The 22,064-nt window shown below is 47.8% G+C and overlaps 1 protein-coding gene across 3 annotated transcripts in view; it reads left to right on the top strand.

Annotated features, from left to right (window-relative positions):
• CTSO (cathepsin O) overlaps positions 1 to 22,064 on the top strand; it is a 121,698-nt gene that overhangs the window by 39,821 nt on the left and 59,813 nt on the right. Inside the window, exon 8 of one of the 3 annotated variants that reach the window (XM_075335344.1) lies at positions 13,760 to 14,612. The exons of the other annotated variants lie outside the window; for them this stretch is intronic. Within the exon in view, the coding sequence (XP_075191459.1) occupies positions 13,760 to 13,794 (35 nt within the window). The 3' untranslated portion in view covers positions 13,795 to 14,612. Of the gene's footprint in view, positions 1 to 13,759; positions 14,613 to 22,064 lie in introns of those variants that run through there. 3 annotated transcript variants of the gene reach the window in all.

A 22,064-nucleotide genomic window follows, 5' to 3' on the forward strand; every position in this document is an offset into this window, starting at 1 on the left:
CATAGGTTGAAAAAAGACCTAGGTCCATCTAGTTCAACCTTCCTCCACCAATTCTACATTTTGTCCCTAAGTCACTTAAAACCAAACATGTTGTGTGTACTGAGGAAATCATCCAGCCCTTTTTTAAAAGTGGTTATAGTATCTGCAATTACTACCTCTTGTGGTAGGGCATTCCACAGTCTGACTGCTCTAACTGTAAAGAACCTTTTCTTATTTAGCTGCCAGAGTTGCCTTTCTTCCCCTCGCAGTGTATGTCCCCTGGTCCTTCGTATTGTCTTTGGAAGAAATAAGTCATGTGCCAGTCCTTTATATTGACCACACATGTATTTATATATATAAATGAGATCTCCTCTGAGATGTCTTTTTTTCTAAACTAAACATATCTAACCTTTTCAACCTCTCATCGTACGGGAGGCCTTCCATTCCTTGTAGTAGTCTAGTTACCTGCCTTTGAACTGGTTCTAACTTCTGTATGTCCTTTTTAAAATGTGGATCCCAATACTGGATCCCATATTCCAGATGTGGCCTTACAAGTGATTTATAGAGGGGAAACAATACGTTGGGATCCCGGGATGTAATCTCTCTTTTTATACACCCTAATATCTTGTAGCAGATCTGCTTCATGGTCAGCACACACGGCGAGAAATATGGAGCGACTGGAATGCGGTAAAAAATCGCATTCCACTCGGAGCAATATTACTCTATGGGATCGCTCCCATGAGCAATTATTTTCTCAGCCCTAACTGGACTGAGAAAACAGTCGCAAAATGCGGCGGGTGGAATGCGATTTTGTTCCACTCGCACCCATTTAAGTCTATCGGGCGAGAGAAACATCGCAATGCTTTCTTTGTCGCTCTATTGGGAGACCCAGACAATTGGGTGTATAGGCTATGCCTCCGGAGGCCGCACAAAGTATTACACTTAAAAGTGTTAAGCCCCTCCCCTTCTGCCTATACACCCCCCGTGCTCCCACGGGCTCCTCAGTTTTTTGCTTTGTGCGAAGGAGGTCAGACACGCACGCACAGCTCCACAGATTGGTCAGCAGCAGCTGCTGACCATGTCGGATGGAAGAAAAGTGGGCCCATATAGGGCCCCCAGCATGCTCCCTTCTCACCCCACTCTTGTCGGCGGTGTTGTAAGGTTGAGGTATCCATTGCGGGTACGGAGGCTGGAGCCCACATGCTGTTTTCCTTCCCCATCCCCCTCAGGGCTCTGGGTGAAGTGGGATCTTACCGGTCTCCAGGCACTGAGACCGTGCTCCATCCACAGCTCCTAAGACTCTGCTGGATAGGAGCCGGGTATCGTTCAGGGACATGGCCCTGCTACTTGAAGGTACTCTGTGTCCCTGTGGGGACCGCGCACAGCAACACTCCAGCATTGCTGGGTGTGCTAGTGCACCGGGGACCGCGGCGCTGACCGGGTTAATGTGCCATTACACACTCAGCGTCGCTGAGTGTGTTTATGTAGGGGGACTACCGTACTACCGCCGCCGCCATGTTTTTAACACTGAGGCGCGGCTGGGACTTGTAGTGCGCCGGGGACTTCCGCGCGGCCGCGCTTTTATGGCAGCCGCGCTCATTACTTGAGTCCCCGGCTTGTACGGCCTAGTGTTTCCTCCTCCCGCCCACAGCCCTGACAGGCAGGGGAAGGGCGGGACGCTTTACAGACGAGCTGCAGTGAGGGCTGGAGCATGCTTTGCATACTCCACTCCCCTCACTGCACTGTGAGGCACCAGTTCCCGCACTTTCTAAGGGTCACGCCCACGGCTTCCTCCTCTCTCAGGACGCCGGCAGCCGTGCCATTACACACTCAGCATCGCTGAGTGTGTTTATGTAGGGAGACTACCGCGCTGACCGCCGCCGCCATGTTTTGACACTGAGGCGCGGCTGGGACTTGTAGTGCGCCGGGGACTTCCGCGCGGCCGCGCTTTTACGGCGGCCGCGTTTATTACTCGAGTCCCCGGCTTTTGCGGCCTAGTCTTTCTTCCTCCCGCCCACAGCCCTGACAAGCAGGGGAAGGGCGGGACGCTGCACAGGATGAGCAGCACTGAGGGCTGGAGCATGCTTTGCATACTCCACCCCCCTCACTGTCCTCTCCTCAGAAGCCGGCAGCCATTCCTGTCAGCTCCTTGAATGCTGCAGAGGGGGACAAATTCTGACAGACCCAGGCAGGGACCCTGGTGGCCTCACAACCGCTTTATGCGGGGGGTATGCAGCATCTGTGGTGCTAGCCACATTTGTGCAGGAGTGTAATTTTAAATCATCTGCAGTTCGGCCTGGCTACAGCCCCACGGGTTTTCACCAAGGTCAGGGCTACAGTAGTTGCGGTCCTCCACTCTCAGGGTCACTCGGTGATCCCTTACTTGGACGATCTGCTGATCAAGGCACCCTCTCAAGAGGCATGCCAACACAGCCCCGACGCTTCTCTGGGGGCTCTCCAGAGTTTCGGGTGGATCATCAATTTTCCAAAGTCAAATCTGACACCAGCCCAATCGCTGACATATCTTGGCATGGAGTTTCATACCCTATCGGCGATAGTGAAGCTTCCGCTGATCAACAAGCGTTCACTACAGAAAGGGGTGCAATCTCTCCTTCAAGGTCAAGCACACCCCTTGAAGGGCCTCATGCACTTCCTGGGGAAGATGGTGGCAGCAATGGAGGCAGTTCCTTTCGCGCAGTTTCACCTGCGTCCTCTTCATTGGGACATCCTACGCAAATAGGACAGGAAACCGACGTCCCTCGACAGGAACGTCTCCCTCTCTCAGGCAACCAAAGCTTCCCTTAGGGGGTGGCTTTCTTCCCACATCATTATCGCATGGGAAATCCTTCCTACCCCCATCCTGGGAGGTGGTCACGACGGACGCGAGTCTGTCAGGGTGGGGAGCAGTCTTTCTCCACCACAGGGCTCAGGGTACGTGGACTCAGCAAGAGTCCTCGCTTCAGATCAATGTTCTGAAGATCAGGGCAGTGTATCTTGCCCTAAAAAGTGTTCCAGCAGTGGCTGGAAGGCAAGCAGATCCGAATTCAGTCGGACAACTCCACAGTGGTGGCTTACATCAACCACCAAGGCGGAACACGCAGTCGGCAAGCCTTCCAGGAAGTCCGGCGGATTTTGATGTGGGTGGAAGCCACGGCCTCCACCATCTCCGCAGTTCACATCCCGGGCGTCGAAAACTGGGAAGCAGACTTTCTCAGTCGCCAGGGCATGGACGCAGGGGAATGGTCTCTTCACCCGGGCGTGTTTCAGGAGATCTGTTGCCGCTGAGGGAGGCCGGACGTCGACCTAATGGCGTCCCGGCACAACAACAAGGTCATGGCATTCATGGCACGCTCTCACGATCACAGAGCTATGGCGGCAGACGCCTTAGTTCGGAATTGGTCGCAGTTTCAACTCCCTTATGTGTTTCCTCCGCTGGCACTGTTGCCCAGAGTGTTACGCACGATCAGGGCCGACTGCCGCCGCGCCATCCTCGTCACTCCAGACTGGCCGAGGAGGTCGTGGTACCCAGATCTGTGGCATCTCACGGTAGGCCAAACGTGGGCACTACCAGTCCGACCAGACTTGCTGTCTCAAGGGCCGTTTTTCCATTTGAATTCTGCGGCCCTCAACCTGACACTGTGGCCATTGAGTCCTAGATCTAGCGTCTTCAGGATTATCTCAAGAGGTCATTGCCACTATGAGACAGGTTAGGAAACCAACGTCCGCCAAGATCTACCACAGGACGTGGAAAAATTTCCTGTCGTGGTGCTTTGCTCGGGGTTTTTCTCCCTGGCCTTTTGCCTTGCCCATTTTTCTGTCCTTCCTTCAATCTGGACTGGAAAAGGGTTTGTCGCTCGGCTCCCTTAAGGGACAAGTCTCAGCGCTCTCTGTGTTTTTTCCAGTAGCGCCTAGCCAGACTTCCACAGGTATGCACGTTCCTGCAGGGGGTTGTCACATCGTTCATCCTTACAAGCGGCCGTTAGAACCCTGGGATCTGAACGGGGTGCTGATGGTTCTTCAGAAAGCACCATTCGATCCAATAAGGGATATTTCTTTCTCACGCCTTTCGCAGAAAGTGATTTTCCTAGTAGCAGTCACTTCACTTCGGAGAGTGTCTGAGCTAGCAATGTTGTCGTGCAAAGCCCCTTTCCTGGGGTTCACCAGGACAAGGTGGTTCTGCGTCCGGTTCTGGAATTTCTCCCAAGGGGGGTACCCCCCTTTCATCTCAATCAGGATATCTCCTTACCCTCTTTTTGTCATCATCCAGTTCACCAATGTGAAAAGGATTTGCACTGGTTAGATCTGGTGAGAGCACTCAGGCTCTACATTTCTCGTACGGCGCCCCTGCCCCGCTCGGATGCACTCTTTGTCTTTGTCGCTGGCCAGCGTAAAGGGTCACAGGCTTCCAAATCAACCCTGGCCCGGTGGATCAAGGAACCAATTCTCGAAGCTTACCGGGCTGCCGGTTCCCTCAGGGCTCTAGGCCCATTCTACCAGAGCCGGGGGCGCGTCCTGGGCTTTGAGGCACCAGGCTACGGGTCAGCAGGTGTGTCAGGCGGCTACCTGGTCGAGCCTGCACACTTTCACGAAACACTATCAGGTGCATACCTATGCTTCGGCGGATGCCAGCCTAGGTAGACGAGTCCTTCAGGCGGCGGTTGCCCACCTGTAGGAAGAGGCCGTTTTACGGCTCTATTACGAGGTATTATTTTACCCACCCAGGGATTGCTTTTGGACATCCCAATTGTCTGGGTCTCCCAATAGAGCGACAAAGAAGAAGGGAATTTTGTTTACTTACCGTAAATTCCTTTTCTTCTAGCTCTAATTGGGAGACCCAGCACCCGCCCCTGTTTTTTTGTGTACACATGTTGTTCATGTTGTTTGGTTTCAGTTCTCCGATATTCCTTCGGATTGAATATACTTTACACCAGTTTATAATCTTTTCCTCCTTCTTGCTTTTGCACCAAAACTGAGGAGCCCGTGGGAGCACGGGGGGTGTATAGGCAGAAGGGGAGGGGCTTAACACTTTTAAGTGTAATACTTTGTGCGGCCTCCGGAGGCATAGCCTATACACCCAATTGTTTGGGTCTCCCAATTAGAGCTAGAAGAAAAGGAATTTACGGTAAGTAAACAAAATTCCCTTCTTTGCGTTACACCAGTGTAATGTGAGAACAGTGCGATTCTCGCATCAGCCGGCAACGGAAGAGATAGGAAGATAAATCCCTCCCTCTCCTCTGCAGCGCCAGCCCTCCCCTCTGCAACTGTGGTCTGATCGTACAATTAGACCACAGTCGCATGACACTCGCATGACATTCTGCTCCCGCTTACAGCGAGCATGAGCCGTGTCATGCGAGGACTCACAGTAATCCCCATGTGGCCTCAGACTTAGAGCAACTATTTGGTCAGGAGCTCTTAGAAAATATATGAGCTGATTATAGTATATCAAAGTTAGAATAATTCTATAATAATGATTAGAAAATCAACAATGAGAAAAGCACTATTGTTAACCACCACGTGCTGAGTGGAATTAGCCTTAAGGTCACTTTACATGCTGCGACATCGCTATCGATGTCGCTAGCGATCGTACCCCTTCCCGGCGTTTGTACATCACGGGCAAATCGCTGCCCGTGGTGGACAAAATCGGTAATGCGTGTCACTCATACCTACCTACCTAACGACGTCGCTGTGGCCAGCGAACAACCTCTTTTCTAAGGGGGCGGTTCGTGCGGCATCACAGCGACGTCACACAGCAGGCAACCAATAGAGGCGGAGGGGCGGAGAGCAGCCACATGAAGGTCACTCCCACCTCGTTGCTGGAGGACGCAGGTACGCTGTTGTTCGTCGTTCCCGGGGTGTCACACATAGCGATGTGTGCTGCCTCAGGAACGACGAACAACCTGCGTCCCAGGGGATCAACAACATTTTGAAAATGAACGACGTGTCAACAGTCAACGATGTCGTGAGTATTTTGGATCGTTAGCAGTCACTCGTACGTGTCACACGCAACGACATCGCTAACGAGGCAGGATGTGCGTCATGAATTCCGTGACCCCAGCGACATCTCGTTAGCGATGTCGTTGTGTGTAAAGCGGCCTTTAGGCCGGTTTCACTTGACCATATGCAAAATTGTCACTGTTACATCTGGAAAAAACTGACAATTTTTCATCCATAGTTTCATCCTTGTATTAGTTTTTTATGTCCGTATGCAGTCCATTTTGTCCATCTGTATGTAATTCACATATCCATTTTGTCTATCCACATGGCATTTTGTTTCTTACATGAGCAATTTAACAAATGATAAAGGACGAATACAACTTCCTAACTTTTAAAGAGAATCAACCATCAGGATTTTCATATATAAAGTAAAACCAGTGCTATACTGGCGCTAGGAGGCTGAATGTAAGCATAACTTTTGTTCAGAGAATGGATATTTTATTTCAGAAATATATGCAAGTAAAGTTACAGGCATGCACTGCTCTTTGTTTGATAGCTGCTCCAGAATATATAATATGTGGGTGGGGTTTTGCTATCTATTCCCGCCCCTGTATGCTGCCTTGCCTTACTATATGTTAGACTGTTTGGGCTGCATTTCGAACACACCGCTTTCATGTAAAAGAAATGACTCATACCTGGAAGGAGCCCATACAGTCTAACATCTACCAAGGCCAGGCAGCAGACAGGGGTGGGAATAACTAGCAAAACCTGACCCACTTATTAGATATTCTGTAGCTGCTATCAATCAAATAGCAGTGTATTGCTGGAACTTTACTTGCACTTATTTCTGAAATAAAACATCCAATCTCAGAACAAAACCTATGCTTACATTCAGCATGCTAGCACCAGTATAGCACTGGCTTTACTTTATATATGACAATCCTGCTGGTTGGTCCTCTTTAAATTGTAATGGATCCATAAAAAATGCATGACATACTGATGCTAACCTGTATGTGATCCATTCTTTACATACCCATTGAATTGTAGTGGATGAGTCTGATCCAGAAAGTAGTGCATACTGTGACTTTTATTTTTTTAATTTTTTTTTGTTTTATCACATACAGACCATCAGTCCTTGTATAAAACGTTCATCTGAATTACCACTTTGACTTGCATTGGTCAGTGTGCTGTTCTTATGCTATTAGTTTTGCATACAGACAGCACACAGACGCTTTAATTCATTTGTCTAAACTATCCCTTAATGGGGTTGACTAGTATTTTATAGTAATGACCTGTACTAGGTAATCAATCAGATAGGGAGGTCATGCGACACAAAGCACCACCTCCGGTCCCCTGTTCTTGGTGCTAGCGGTGGCCATATGTATTCCATTGTGGAACTGAAGTACACAGCTCTGACAACTGTATAGTGGCCGCAGAGGGGTACAGCAGATCTACTCCTATTCAAATGATTAGGGGTGGGTCCATTATACAGTTAGCAGAAATGTGTAGTTCTACTCTGCAACTAAGCACATCCGGCTGGGAATAGCTGATCCTTGGGGCACCTGTGTGTCGCTCCCCTATTGATCTGATCATAATGACCTATCCTAAGGATAGGCCATCAATATAAAAGTATTAGATAATCTCTTTAATGTGTGAAAGCATGGAAAATCTTTGTAATGTTTTCCTAAACAGTAGGACCAATTCACTGTGATTTCTGTAAAGGCCCCGTCACACACAACGAGATCGCTAACTAGATCGTTGCTGAGTCACAATTTCTGTGACGCAGCAACGATCTCGCCAGCGATCTCGTTATGTGTGACACCTACCTACGATCAGACCCCTGCTGTGAGATCGCTAGTCGTTGTGTCGCGGGCGGAGGAGGGGACGCTGCGCTCACCCACTGCTCGGGTCCGGCTCCTCTGCTGCTGCTGCTCGGTGGTGGCTCGAGCGGTGGGCCGGATCCCGGGGACTCGAGCGGCGCTCCTCGCCCGTGAGTGAAAAGGGGTTTGGTTTTGGGGATTTATTGTCCGTGACGCCACCCACGGTTGTGGTGAGGTTGTGACACCACCGCTGCTCTGGACGGGGATCCCGGGAGCGGTGACAGGGAGCAGCTTGGATGTTGGTTCTCCCCTCCGTGAGTAGGGGGGTTGGTTGTCCCGGGGCCCGGTGAGGGGTAGGGATGGATGGCAGGCGGGTTACGGGGCCTGGTGAGGTGCAGGGTCGCGGGGGCAGCGCTGTGCCGCACGGCACGGTTGTACTCATTCAGCCAATGATCAATGCAAAGTCTCCGGTAAAACAAACGGCTGGATGGACGGGTCCCACAGACGGCTGCAATAGTTCTCCCGGTAGGTTGGTGGTGGCTGCCTTTCCCTGCACCTGTTTTGTGTTTACGGTTCCAATGGCTTCCCACCGGTAACCCGCTCCCCAGCTTGGATGGATGCTGAGGGAGCCCCTTTTGCCCGCAGGCTCTGGCCCTGGGAACTGTAGCCTTGGCGGTGACTGTTTCCCTTTACGGTGTGAGCTGTTGTCTTCAATCGGGTCTTGACTGCTGGGAAACCCCGGCGGTTCCCTTCGCTAACGGATTTGACCAGTTTTACGGCGACTCCTAGCCTGGTCGGGGTCCGTAAGCCCTGCCGAATGGTGCTGGCTTCTCTTCGTTCCCCGGTCCGGTACCGGCGGGCCACCACCCGTCCCCCGGTCCTTACGGTTCGCTCCAATCAGCCTCTCCTGCAGACGGTCACCATCATCTGCCAACCTTGCTGTAAGTGCCCGGGCCACGCACCCGGACACAGTCAGCCTCCTCTATCACTTCACTCCTCAAACTCCTCTCAAAACTCATCTGACTCCTTTTCCCGCCCCCAGGACTGTGAACTCCTCAGTGGGCGGGGCCAACCGCCTGGCCCACCCCCTGGTGTGGACATCAGCCCCTGGAGGGAGGCAACAAGGATTTGTGTTTGACTTCGGTGTGCCTAGCCGGGGTGTGGGGTGTGTTGTTGTAGTACCTGTGACGTCCTGGCTTGTCCAGGGCGCCACAGTTGCAGCATGGTCCGGACCATTTTCTTCAAAGGCGATGTCCTGCTAGGCAGGACGCATCACTGTGTTTGACGCTGTGTGACAAGGTCCCAATGACCGCCGAGATCGTTATACAGGTCGCTACCTAGACCTGTTTCATTACTATGTCGTTGGTTAGGCCTGACTGTGTGACATCTCACCAGCGACCTCCCAGCGACTTACCAGCGATCCTTATCAGGACGTATCGTTGTCGGGATTGCTGGTAAGTCGTTGTGTGTGACTGGGCCTTAAGTCAATAACATTCCAGAATACTTGTTTAATAGTGATGGGCGGACCTGGACTGTAAGAGTGCCCAGGTGCCGGACCCGGGATTCCAGATCTTGATCCGGATCCGACACTCAGGAAATTTAAAAAAAAAAAAAAGGAAATATAAAGAAAATAAAAATGAAGCAAGCCCTTCATACTTTAAGAAGGCTCTGGCGCGGCTGTACACTGCTCCCGTGGACTCTTCTTCACTTCCTGGGCCACTCATCACTGCTCATCCACATGCATTGCTTTCCACGCCCATAGACCGTCCTGGTGTCTGTGATTACTTGCAGTCAGATGCGCCCACAGCCGATCTCTCCAGGCTCTGGGAAACACTGACAAGAGGGACCCATTTGGCAGCAGTGACATCACTCAGTTCACCGACGGTCATACCTGGGTTCCCACGGTATGATCTCTGGTAACCTGAAGCACTCTGGCTTAAAGTGCAGGGCTGTGCCCTGGCCAGCCCTTTAACACTGACAGTGATGGCCGTGGGAGGGGAGTGCAGGGCAGTCCTGCACTCCCTGCTTCTGGCCGGCACTGTCAGTGTTAAAGTGCAGGTCCGTACCCCACTCTCCGCCAGCCCTTTAACACTGACAGTGCCGACCCCTGGCAAACAACGAAAAAATCCTTTTATTTGGAATAAAAGACAAAAAACACCCTCCCTCACCACTTTGGTGCTGAAATGTCAGCACCAGATTTCAGCACTAGATTTGTACCTCCTTGGCAGGGGAAAAAAAAACTTTTTTTTTTTTTTTGCATTTTTGGGCCAAGACAATCAAATTTGGTGATGACATTTTTACACTATATCAAAGCACACGATCTTATACCTTGTGGCAAAAAAAACCCATGAAAACTGCATGAGATGTGTAGAATGGGTGTGTGGCACCCCTGACCTAGTCAGGCACCACTGAGTACTGCACCCATGCTGGGAGCAGTACAACACAGGTAATCCCAAAGGCTGACTAGGGTGTGGACACACGGAACACCAGTAACCAGGAGCACACACACAGCTAGAGGGGACCCCTGAGCAGACTCAGGGAGGGGGCGTGGCCCTCACCTCCCAGCTAGTGGTGGGTGGTGTTAGGCTGCTTTCACACCTCCGGTTTTAGCAGAGCCGGCCAATCCGGCTCTAAAACCTATGCAACGGATGCGGCGACAATACCACATCCTTTGCATATGTTTTTTACATGCGGCCCGTTTTTGCCGCTTGCGGCAGGCTACTGAGCATGCGCAGTGGAAAAAACCGCATGCAGCGTCCATAGGCATGCATTGCAAAACGTGCCAAGCAACATTCCATCCGGCCGCCGCATCTGCTAAATCTTCCGCATGCGGCCAAAACCGGACGGAACGCAAGCCCATGTGGCACAATACGGCACTAATGTAAGTCTATGAAAAAAAAAAACGCAACCGGCGGCAAAAAAAAAAACGGTTGCGTTTTTTCTGCAAAGCGCCGGATTGTGCCGCACAGGAAAAACCGGATGTGTGAAAGCAGCCTTACTGGGAACAGGGGTGTGCAGAGGCAAAGAGTCAGTCAGAGGAGGTGGAGGTGAAGAGTCGCGTCTGGTGAGGGCAGAGCAAAGTGGAGCAGGGCCCTTCCAGACACTGCACCGTTCGTGGCTGCTGGCGGGGGAGAAAGGGCTACCTGGTAGTGCCGCCCGAAAACCACCTGAGGCCGTAGTGCAGAGGGGTGGCTGAGTACGGGGACTGCCAGTAGACCGTGCCCGCATGGGGTACAGGTACCCAGAGCAGGGGCCCAATCAGTTGGCCTGCTACACCTGCCGGTGAGGGCACTGCATGCTCTCCACCAACCACACACAGAGTCCGAAGCTACAGCAGCAATGAGGGGCCCATAAGTGACTGACGGCAAGCAGCCAGAATCACTTGGTTCACGCTGCCCGCATACGGGCCAGAAAGGGGAGAATGATATAGGCGACTTCCCTGGGTGATCCCAGCAGGACTTCAGGTCGGGGTCACCCCAAAACAAGAGGGGCTTGGAAGGCGAGTCAGCAGTCACCCCTATTACAGCCAAAGGGATACCTGGTTCTTCCTGGTCTACCAAAGCATCGCCCGGGTTAACTCACCCCAGCCATCTGAAGTGAGTAAAAACCCTGAAAGACATTGCTGTTGTGCGTGTGAATCCTTCTGCGACCTGTGGTACTACACACCTACACCGGGCCCTGGGGCCAGCCTCACTCTTGGGAGGCCACAATAACTGACTGCACCTACCATCAGCCCCAGGTGCCCCCTAAACTGCAGTGGCGGTCACCCTGACCGCAATACCGAGAGTGGCGTCACGAATCCTATAGAAGTCAACCTACCTGTGACCAGAAGACTCCCGTACATGCAGTCCCTGAAGACCCTGAGGCAACCTGAAAGTAACTGGGCACGGGGCGGCCCAGTTGCAGGCATATGGTGTAAAAAATTTCGGCACCAAATCTGCATCTCTTTGCAAAAAAATGCTGTCCTCTGCCAGGAGATGCAGGTCAGCTCACTAAGTTTAAAGAGGTCCTCTGAGGTCAGGTTACCTGCGGTTACAAGTGGAGGACTCCAGCTGTCACCGCAACTAACCTGAGTGACGTCACAGCTGATCACTGCGGCTCATTCATTCTCTGGCGCCAACAGCGGGCAGTCATGTTCCATGCTTCAGATGTAGTAGCAGAGCTGAAGCGTCATTGGACCTCATGTGGATTACGTCAGACCTGCAGAGGTATTTTGAGGATTAATAGTGTGGTGAAAGAGGGTGGGTTTTTTTGTCTTTTATTCCACATAAAGAATTTTTTCGATGTTGGTGGTTTTTTACTTTCACTTACAGATTAGTGATGAGGGGGGTCTCATAGACGCCTGCCATTACTAACCTAGAGCTTAGTGACGCTGTGAGCTCTAACCTCTTATATTACCCCAATTGCCACCGCACCAGGGTAATCTGGAAGAACCACCGGGTAAAGCGCCGGGTTTGTTGCATTGGATGCTACAGTTCCGGGCAACTGGGGGTTGATATTTTTAGGCTGGACCTCCCCAGCCTGAGAATACCAGCCCCCAGCTGTTCGGCTTTATTTTGGTTGGGTATCGATATTGGGGGGGCCGCACGCCGTTTTTTTTTTTTTTTTAAATTAATTATTTAAATTTTAAAAAATCCATATGCAGCTCTTCTTAGATTGATACACAGCCAAGATAGGCGCGCGGCTGGGGACTGCAGCCTGTAGTCGTAGGCTTTATCTGTGCTGGTATTACAATACGGGGGGACCCTATGACAATTGTTTTATTTATTTTTATACCACGATACTGACCCGCAGACAGTTGCACTGCTTTCCCTGCCCATCAGCCGTCCTGGCACCTGTGATTAGTTGCAGTCAGCTGCCACTCAGGGTCAGGGCGCATCTGACTGCAACTAATCACAAGCGCTGGTGGACTGGGAAAGCAGTGCATATGGATGAGCAGTAATTAGCAGCCCAGTTAGTGAATGCAAGGCCTGGGAGCAGCGTATAGCCATGCCGGAGCCTCGGTAAGTACACCGCACCTGCTCCCATCTCCATATCCCTTCTACCACCATTTTTAATCGCCGGATTCTTGTACCCATAGACTTATCTGGGGACCGGAACCGGATTTGAGAAACCGGATCACCGCGGTCAGCCAGTCCCGGTTGTCCGCTCATCACTATTGTTTAATATTCACCAACATGTATATCACAAGTTCACGGGATCTGCAGCCATTTTCTTTTGAATTGTGTTAATGTGGCCATCTGGGATAAAAAAGACCAGAAGTTTCAGCTCTACAAGCAATATTGCAATGATTTTTTTGAAAGAGGTTGTCTCATTTTGCTTTTTCAAGAGGGCACCACATCCAGATTTCCTGCTGTTGGGAGAGGTAGGGGACAATGTGCTGCTGCTTGATTGACTGTTCATCCTGTGGCATCATCACACATTTACCCCAGCTGTGTGCTCTATGAATCTGCATGCAGAGGCAGCATTACCTCTGCAGCATCAGAGTAGTGCACTGAACTGAAACTGACTGGATTGGTGGCAAACAGTGGGCTCCAATGATTTAGCCTGTTTTTATATAGTTTACAAGCTGCATTGTAAAATGCTTCTAAGCCCTGTTCATGTTCGGCCACCACTACTTGAAGGAAATAACAATTTGCAATCTGTCCATTTCAAATGACACCCCAGCCCATGTCTTTTTATAGGCTTTGTGATGACATTGGGAAAAATTTGGCGCTGAAAAGGCAGAATTGAAACCATTTTAATGTTAAATTCACTTAATCTGCAGAGCAATTATTATAAAAGAGCAGGTATAAAGTCCGGTAAAATAATTCCTCAGTTTTGATGGATGTCAGGATAAAGTGAAGGTTGAAGAGTCCATTGTATGACATAAGTTAACATCAGAATGCCTGCTCATCTAAAGGTGCACTTTGTAAATGTTACTTATTAAGTATATTATTAAGCCTGTTATTTTATTTATTTTTCTTTTGCTTCATATTGGTTCTTAGAATGAAGTTGTTTTTTTTTTCTTATTAATCTATTTACAGGAATAGCAGACTTTGTGACTTTTCCATTGATGTGACTGGGAAGAAAGCCAGGGAAAACATGTATATCTTTGACAGATGATCCTCAAATGGACGATCTTCTATAGAACTTCTAGTCGATTGAAAGTGAAGCAGTAAAATCAATTTAGAAAGACAGGAGATGAACTTTGCAAATCAAAAGTCCAGACTTAGTGCCTTTAAGCACTGAACACTTTATTATTCCATGTACTTTTTTATAAGTAAAAAAAACCCAAACATGGCAATTGGATTTTAATAAATTTTTTATACCATTTGACTTGTAAAGCTTGCATGTAACACACTACTGTGCAGGCTGCTCAATCTACAGTTAGGTCCAGAAATATTTGGACAGTGACACAATTTTCGCGAGTTGGGCTCTGCATGCCACCACATTGGTTTTGAAATGAAACCTCTACAACAGAATTCAAGTGCAGATTGTAACGTTTAATTTGTAGGCTTGAACAAAAATATCTGATAGAAATTGTAGGAATTGTACACATTTCTTTACAAACACTCCACATTTTAGGAGGTCAAAAGTAATTGGACAAATAAACCAAACCCCAAAAAAAAAAATTTTATTTTCAATATTTTGTTGTGAATCCTTTGGAGGCAATCACTGCCTTAAGTCTGGAACCCATGGACATCACCAAACGCTGGGTTTCCTCCTTCTTAATGCTTTGTCAGGCCTTTACAGCCGCAGCCTTCAGGTCTTGCTTGTTTGTGGGTCTTTCCGTCTTAAGTCTGGATTTGGGCAAGTGAAATGCATGCTCAATTGGGTTAAGATCTGGTGATTGACTTGGCCATTGCAGAATGTTCCACTTTTTTGCACTCATGAACTCCTGGGTAGCTTTGGCTGTATGCTTGGGGTCATTGTCCATCTGTACTATGAAGCGCCGTCCGATCAACTTTGCGGCATTTGGCTGAATCTGGGCTGAAAGTATATCCCGGTACACTTCAGAATTCATCCGGCTACTCTTGTCTGCTATGTCATCAATAAACACAAGTGACCCAGTGCCATTGAAAGCCATGCATGCCCATGCCATCACGCTGTCTCCACCATGTTTTACAGAGGATGTGGTGTGCCTTGGATCATGTGCTGTTCCCTTTCTTCTCCAAACTTTTTTCTTCCCATCATTCTGGTACAGGTTGATCTTGGTCTCATCTGTCCATAGAATACTTTTCCAGAACTGAGCTGGCTTCATGAGGTGTTTTTCAGCAAATTTAACTCTGGCCTGTCTATTTTTGGAATTGATGAATGGTTTGCATCTAGATGTGAACCCTTTGTATTTACTTTCATGGAGTCTTCTCTTTACTGTTGACTTAGAGACAGATACACCTACTTCACTGAGAGTGTTCTGGACTTCAGTTGATGTTGTGAACGGGTTCTTCTTCACTAAAGAAAGTATGCGGCGATCATCCACCACTGTTGTCATCCGTGGACGCCCAGGCCTTTTTGAGTTCCCAAGCTCACCAGTCAATTCCTTTTTTCTCAGAATGTACCCGACTGTTGATTTTGCTACTCAAAGCATGTCTGCTATCTCTCTGATGGATTTTTTCTTTTTTTTCAGCCTCAGGATGTTCTGCTTCACCTCAATTGAGAGTTCCTTAGACCGCATGTTGTCTGGTCACAGCAACAGCTTCCAAATGCAAAACCACACACCTGTAATCAACCCCAGACCTTTTAACTACTTCATTGATTACAGGTTAACGAGGGAGACACCTTCAGAGTTAATTGCAGCCCTTAGAGTCCCTTGTCCAATTACTTTTGGTCCCTTGAAAAAGAGGAGGCTATGCATTACAGAGCTATGATTCCTAAACCCTTTCTCCGATTTGGATGTGAAAACTCTCATATTGCAGCTGGGAGTGTGCACTTTCAGCCCATATTATATATATAATTGTATTTCTGAACATGTTTTTGTAAACAGCTAAAATAACAAAACTTGTGTCACTGTCCAAATATTTCTGGACCTAACTGTATTTCCATCAGACTCTCTAGGATCTTTGCAGCCGACTCTGATTTCTCCATGTTAGCGAAAATCTAAAATGTAAGTTATGTTCTCTTTGGGAGAGCTCAGAAAATACCTGCAAAGAGAGCTGGAACAAGAACAGAACAGAACGTAGCCGCTTGCACAGTAGTGTATTATATGTAGGATCAACAGGCCAAACAGAAACCTTCTAAGGTCTACTATATTTTAAGAAAAGTGATACATTTCTCATAAGTGGTCTGTAGCAACTGATGTTTATACACTTGGGAACTGCTTCAATGGATCATAGAATGAAAACATGCTGCAAGATTTTTTTCAGCCCAGTTTCTTAATGTTGCACTTTGAAAGAAAAGGGAAGCATTTACTCCTACCTCAACTGTTCATGACCGCATGATGAGCCATCATGCCTTTCTTGTGATGTATAAGATTTCAGTGTCTCTGGTGAGAAGTAGTAGTTGTGTATATGACGCAAAACTCTTGGGAAAACCGAGAATGTGTTTTAATCCTGGCAAATCACAATTGTGGTGACCCGGCAGCAAAAAGGTGGAAAGCCTTTGTGGACCTAATGATGTATAGAGGTCTGGTCCATGGTGAAATAGTGGTTGGATCACAGGAGCCTTAGGGTGCGTGTCTACCTCGGCTGCGTCCAAACCGCTACGGTGTACAGTACAAGCATTGTGGATGGGATTTCTAGAAATCCCATGCCCACTGTGCTTCTTTTTTCTGCAGTAAACACTGACCTGCAGCGCGTCTTTCCAGGCTGCAGCATGTCAATTGTTTTCTGCGCAATCTCATGCGTCCTCCGTAGGGAGAACACAAACGAGAGACCGCAGCACACTGAACCCTGATCGAGGGTGCTGACAGCTGCGGTCTCCTGCGTTCTACGGAGGAGACATGCGGCCCCGCCGGCCAGGACTCTCTGCGTTCTGAACGCAGAGAGTTCTGATCGTGGGCACTAACCCTTATTGCTCCTTATTTACTACATGCAACTTTATCTGACTTTCCTTGATGTACATTTAACTTTCCAATATCTGTGCCTTAATAGGGATTTTCATCTAAAATATAAAGTAAGTTGTCCTTTTTTGTTTTTGTTTAATGTTGATGTTTTTCTTCTTTTTGTTATATTTGTACATGAGTCTGTATATGTATACATATGTGTAATGATATGTTCAAAGATGCATTGCGAATGTCTTATTGCCAAACATTCACCTTAGTGTCACAATGCCATACTTGCTGAGATTTGAGGTGTAGCGCACACGCCAAAAATCAGCTTCAGCTCTCTTGTCACTTTTTAAAAAAAAAAAAAAAATCTTTTTGAGACCCTTGTATACAGTGCAGTAATCATTGCTGACTATAGTGTTTTCTTTCAATCACAGGAGGAAGAAAAAACATCAAGTAACTCCTTAAATTTGAAAAGTAGTCCGAATGTTTAGAAGTATAGTATTTAATACATATATGTAGCTTTTATCCAGTAACTATAATACAGATAACTACCTTTTACAGCACATATCTAATTTTATTATATGAGTAAACATTTTTTTATGTATATAAAACAGTGTTTCCTACAGAACTTAGTCATGTCTGGGCCTCGGTAGTAAATTCCTCACCAACTACTAAGGGTGCCAGTGAATGCACGGCATTAATATACATTTATTCATTGTGCATTCAATCCTGTTAATGAATTTTGGTATCTAATTCTGTTTTAAAATTATATTAAAGGGGTTGTCAACTACTAGGACAACTCCTTCTGATGGCACATGTTTTCCCCAGGCAGAAAATAAAAAAAAAAGACCTATACTCACCTCTTATACCAGCACCATTCAGCGTTGCTGCTGTTCACCTTCCCGGGTCTCACGTGATGAGCCCTGCATCTAATCAGCACCGACTTCTGTCTCTCCGCCTTTGGACCACATGACCAGCTATCAGGAAATGAGCGCTTTTCATTAATTCCTTGTTTGGTCCGAAGGCGGGGAGACAGAAGTTGGGGCTGACTGGATGTGGGGCCTCGTGTGACGTCACAACGTCATGTGAGCCCCTGGAATGCAAACTGCTGGAAGTAAGTATAGGCTATTTTATGGAACATGTTGAATCAGAATGGGTTGTCCTAGTAGTGGACAAGCCCTTTAACAGTATATTGTTGGTTTCATCTGTGGCACTATTACAAAACAACTGAAACTTTGCTTTAGGCCCCCTTCACACGTCCGTGATACACGTGCGTGTTTGGTCCGTTTCCGTATATACCGGAGACACGGCCAAACGTGCACCAATGTTAATCTATGATTGTGGTCACACGTCCGTTATTTCATTATGTCCGTGTGTGCGTGTCCGTGATCCGTATGTGTTTGCGTTTGGCACGGATGCATGTCCGTTATCTGCACGGAGCACGCACACGTGGACACAATGAAAGTCTATGGGTATGTGCACACACGTTAGTAAACACGTATGCATCTACCTATAGTCCGTGTCCGTTTGGTGTTTTTATTTCTAGTGATGTCGGCTATTCTTTCTATTTCTGTGTATGTCCGTCAATCTCCCTGAGTCCGTCGGTCAGTCTCTCTGTCGGTCTCTCTGTCTGTCTGTTTCTCTCTCACAGTCTGTCGGTCAGTGTCCCCCTCTCTCTCATACTTACCGTTCCCCGATCTCTGGCGCAGCGCTGCACGGCATTCACACTGCTGCGGCGGCTTTTACTATTTTGAAAAAGCCGGCCGCCCATTAAACAATCTCGTATTCCCTGCTTTCCCCGCCCACCGGCGCCTATGATTGGTTACAGTGAGACACGCCCCCACGCTGAGTGACAGGTGTCACACTGCACCCAATCACAGCAGCCGGTGGGCGTGTCTATACTGTGCAGTAAAATAAATAAATAAATAATTAAAAAAAAACGGCGTGCGGTTCCCCCCAATTTTAATGCCAGCCAGATAAAGCCATACGGCTGAAGGCTGGTATTCTCAGGATGGGGAGCCCCCCACCCTAACAATATCAGTCAGCAGCCGCCCAGAATTGCCGCATACATTATATGCGACAGTTCTGGGGCTGTACCCGGCTCTTCCCGATTTGCCCTGGTGCTTTGGCAAATCGGGGTAATAAGGAGTTATTGGCAGCCCATAGCTGCCAATAAGTCCTAGATTAATCATGTCAGGCGTCTATGAGACACCCTCCATGATTAATCTGTAAATTACAGTAAATAAACACACACACACCAGAAAAAATCCTTTATTAGAAATAAAAACACACACATATACCCTGGTTCACCACTTTAATCAGCCCCGAAAAAGCCCTCAATGTCCGGCGTCATCCAGGATGGTCCAGCGTCGCATCCAGCGCTGCTGCATGGAGGTGACAGGATCCAGTGACAGCGGGTAACCTCAGTGACAACTCAGCTGATCGCGCGGCTGTCTTCATTAGCTGCGTGGAGGTGACCGGAGCGGCTGTGTCTTCTGCAGCTCCTGTCACCTCCATGCAGCAGCGCTGGATGCGACGCTGGACCATCCTGGATGACGCCGGACATTGAGGGCTTTTTCGGGGCTGATTAAAGTGGTGAACCAGGGTATATGTGTGTGTTTTTATTTCTAATAAAGGATTTTTTCTGGTGTGTGTGTGTTTATTTACTGTAATTTACAGATTAATCATGGAGGGTGTCTCATAGACGCCTGACATGATTAATCTAGGACTTATTGGCAGCTATGGGCTGCCAATAACTCCTTATTACCCCAATTTGCCAAAGCACCAGGGCAAATCGGGAAGAGCCGGGTACAGCCCCAGAACTGTCGCATATAATGTATGCGGCAATTCTGGGCGGCTGCTGACTGATATTGTTAGGGTGGGGGGCTCCCCATAACGTGGAGCTCCCCATCCTGAGAATACCAGCCTTCAGCCGTATGGCTTTATCTGGCTGGCATTAAAATTGGGGGGAACCGCACGCCGTTTTTTTTTAATTATTTATTTATTTTACTGCACAGTATAGACACGCCCACCGGCTGCTGTGATTGGGTGCAGTGTGACACCTGTCACTCAGCGTGGGGGCGTGTCTCACTGCAACCAATCATAGGCGCCGGTGGGCGGGGAAAGCAGGGAATAGGAGATTGTTTAATGAGCGGCCGGCTTTTTCAAAATAGTAAAAGCCGCCGCAGCAGTGTGAATGCCGTGCAGCGCTGCGCCGGAGATCAAGGAACGGTGAGTATGAGAGAGGGGGGGAAACTTCAGTCACTCGGGGGATTAGCGGTCACCGGTGAATCCTTCACAGGTGACCGCTAATCAGTACTCGACACAGACAGAGCCGCGGTATGAGGATGAAGTCGGGTGAAGTTCACCCGAGTTCATTCTCATCGCGCAACTCTGTCTGCTGTCAGCCGACATTTATAAACGACATTGTGCATCACACACACGGACATTCCACACGGACATTCCACGTACACATACACGTTAATTCCACACGCACACACGGACGTTCTGCACACAAACACGGCTAGCATACGCAATTCACACAGGTGCCACACGGACCATAAAAACGGACACAAAAACGGGACACGGACCCGAAAAACGGCCCGTAACACACGTGCGTGTTTTTCACGGACGTGTGAAGGGGGCCTTAATGGAATCGGTCATAAATGTTTAGGCCCTCAAACCACCATTATTTTGGAAATTTCAGAAAATACAGAAATAGAACTTTGAATGCTGTATACATGTGCCTGTAAAACGTTCAGGGTTGGAACCGCAGTCCTGATTTAATCATGCTGGCCAGTCACCCCCTGGCTTGTGTGACCTACCACAGGCTTGGTAATTGATCACAAGACAATTCTGTAATAAAGTTTTTCTGCATTGAATGAATCACATTAAAATAAAGATAACCTGCTGCTAACAGTTTTGTGGCCTAAATCCTCATAATAGGTTGCATTAATGCATGGCAGATGGGGCAGGCTCATGAGCTGAGCACACTCAATACATTAATGCAGGTAAATAGTAGAAAAGAAATCTGACACTCAGTTTTTGCAAAGAAAATTCAGAAATGTATTTCAATAAACAAAAGACCACAATGTGTGTCAATCAGTGACGTTTCAGTTTCCCATAGCGGTGATTCCGCATATCCATGTGCGCCTCTGCTCTTCACAAGCTACCACTGACCACCAATCTGTGTGAGTTTGAAGAAGGTCCAGGAAAGGACCAAAACATCACTAAGGAAAAAAACGGACCAACAATTGACATGCTGCTTCTTTTTTATGCACCGAAAACTGCAAGGAAAAAAAGAAGCAATGTGCGCACAGCATTTCTGATATCTTATAGACTTTGCTGGGATAAGGATAAACATGCAGATTTGGGCACCAAAAAAAGCATCAAAAACTGCACCATGCGCACAGGGCCTTAGAGCGAACTCTGATGCTGTTTAACCGATTAAATACCGCTGCTTTTCTCTGTGCCATCAGCATAGGGGATTCCCTTCTGTGCCCATAACCTTGTGGGATTCCAGTGGGTTAGCATTGCAGCTAGTGATTCACCGAAGGTCCCTGTTATCTCCACCATTATCATATACACAAGTCAACAATCTGTGGCTGTGCTTCATAGGAGATTATTATTATCTTTATATTTTTTTTTTTTTTATTACTATTTCTCAACACTGGGTTGCATTATACAGTATAGTGTAAGTTATCAAACAAATGTAGGTACAAGTTAAAATGATGAGTAAAACATTCTTAAAAAGTTCTTAAAAATCTAAAAAAAAAAATATTTAATATTTTAAAAGTAAGTACCGTATTTTTCAGACTATAAGATGCACCGGACCATAAGACGCACCCTTGTTTTAGAGGAGGAAAATAGGAAAATAAGATTTTACGTAAAAAATGTGGTCATGACACACTGTTATGGGGCGCGGATCCGCTGCTGACACTGTTATGGGGGTAATGTCCCCAAACTCTCTACTAAGGTACCCCATCCTGGTAATGATCCTCCTGCCTTGCATATTATCACCATCCGTGTGTGTGTGTGTGTGTGTGTGTGTGTGTGTATATGTATATATATGTGTGTATATGTATATATATGTGTGTATATGTGTATATATGTGTGTGTATATATATATATATATATATATATATATATATACATTAGTATGTATGTATATGTTGTGTATATATGTATAAATGTCCCTCATCCTCTTATAGCCCCCATCCTGATAAATACCCTCATCCTGGTATAGTCCCCATCCTGCTATATACCCCCATCCTGATATATCGTCCGCATCCTGTGGCACACAAAATAAACGTTTATACTACCCTTTCTTCATCGTTCCTTATGGGAGACCCAGACCATGGGTG

This window comes from Anomaloglossus baeobatrachus, chromosome 1, assembly GCF_048569485.1.
Source record: "Anomaloglossus baeobatrachus isolate aAnoBae1 chromosome 1, aAnoBae1.hap1, whole genome shotgun sequence".
In the NCBI taxonomy this organism is placed as follows: domain Eukaryota; kingdom Metazoa; phylum Chordata; class Amphibia; order Anura; family Aromobatidae; genus Anomaloglossus; species Anomaloglossus baeobatrachus.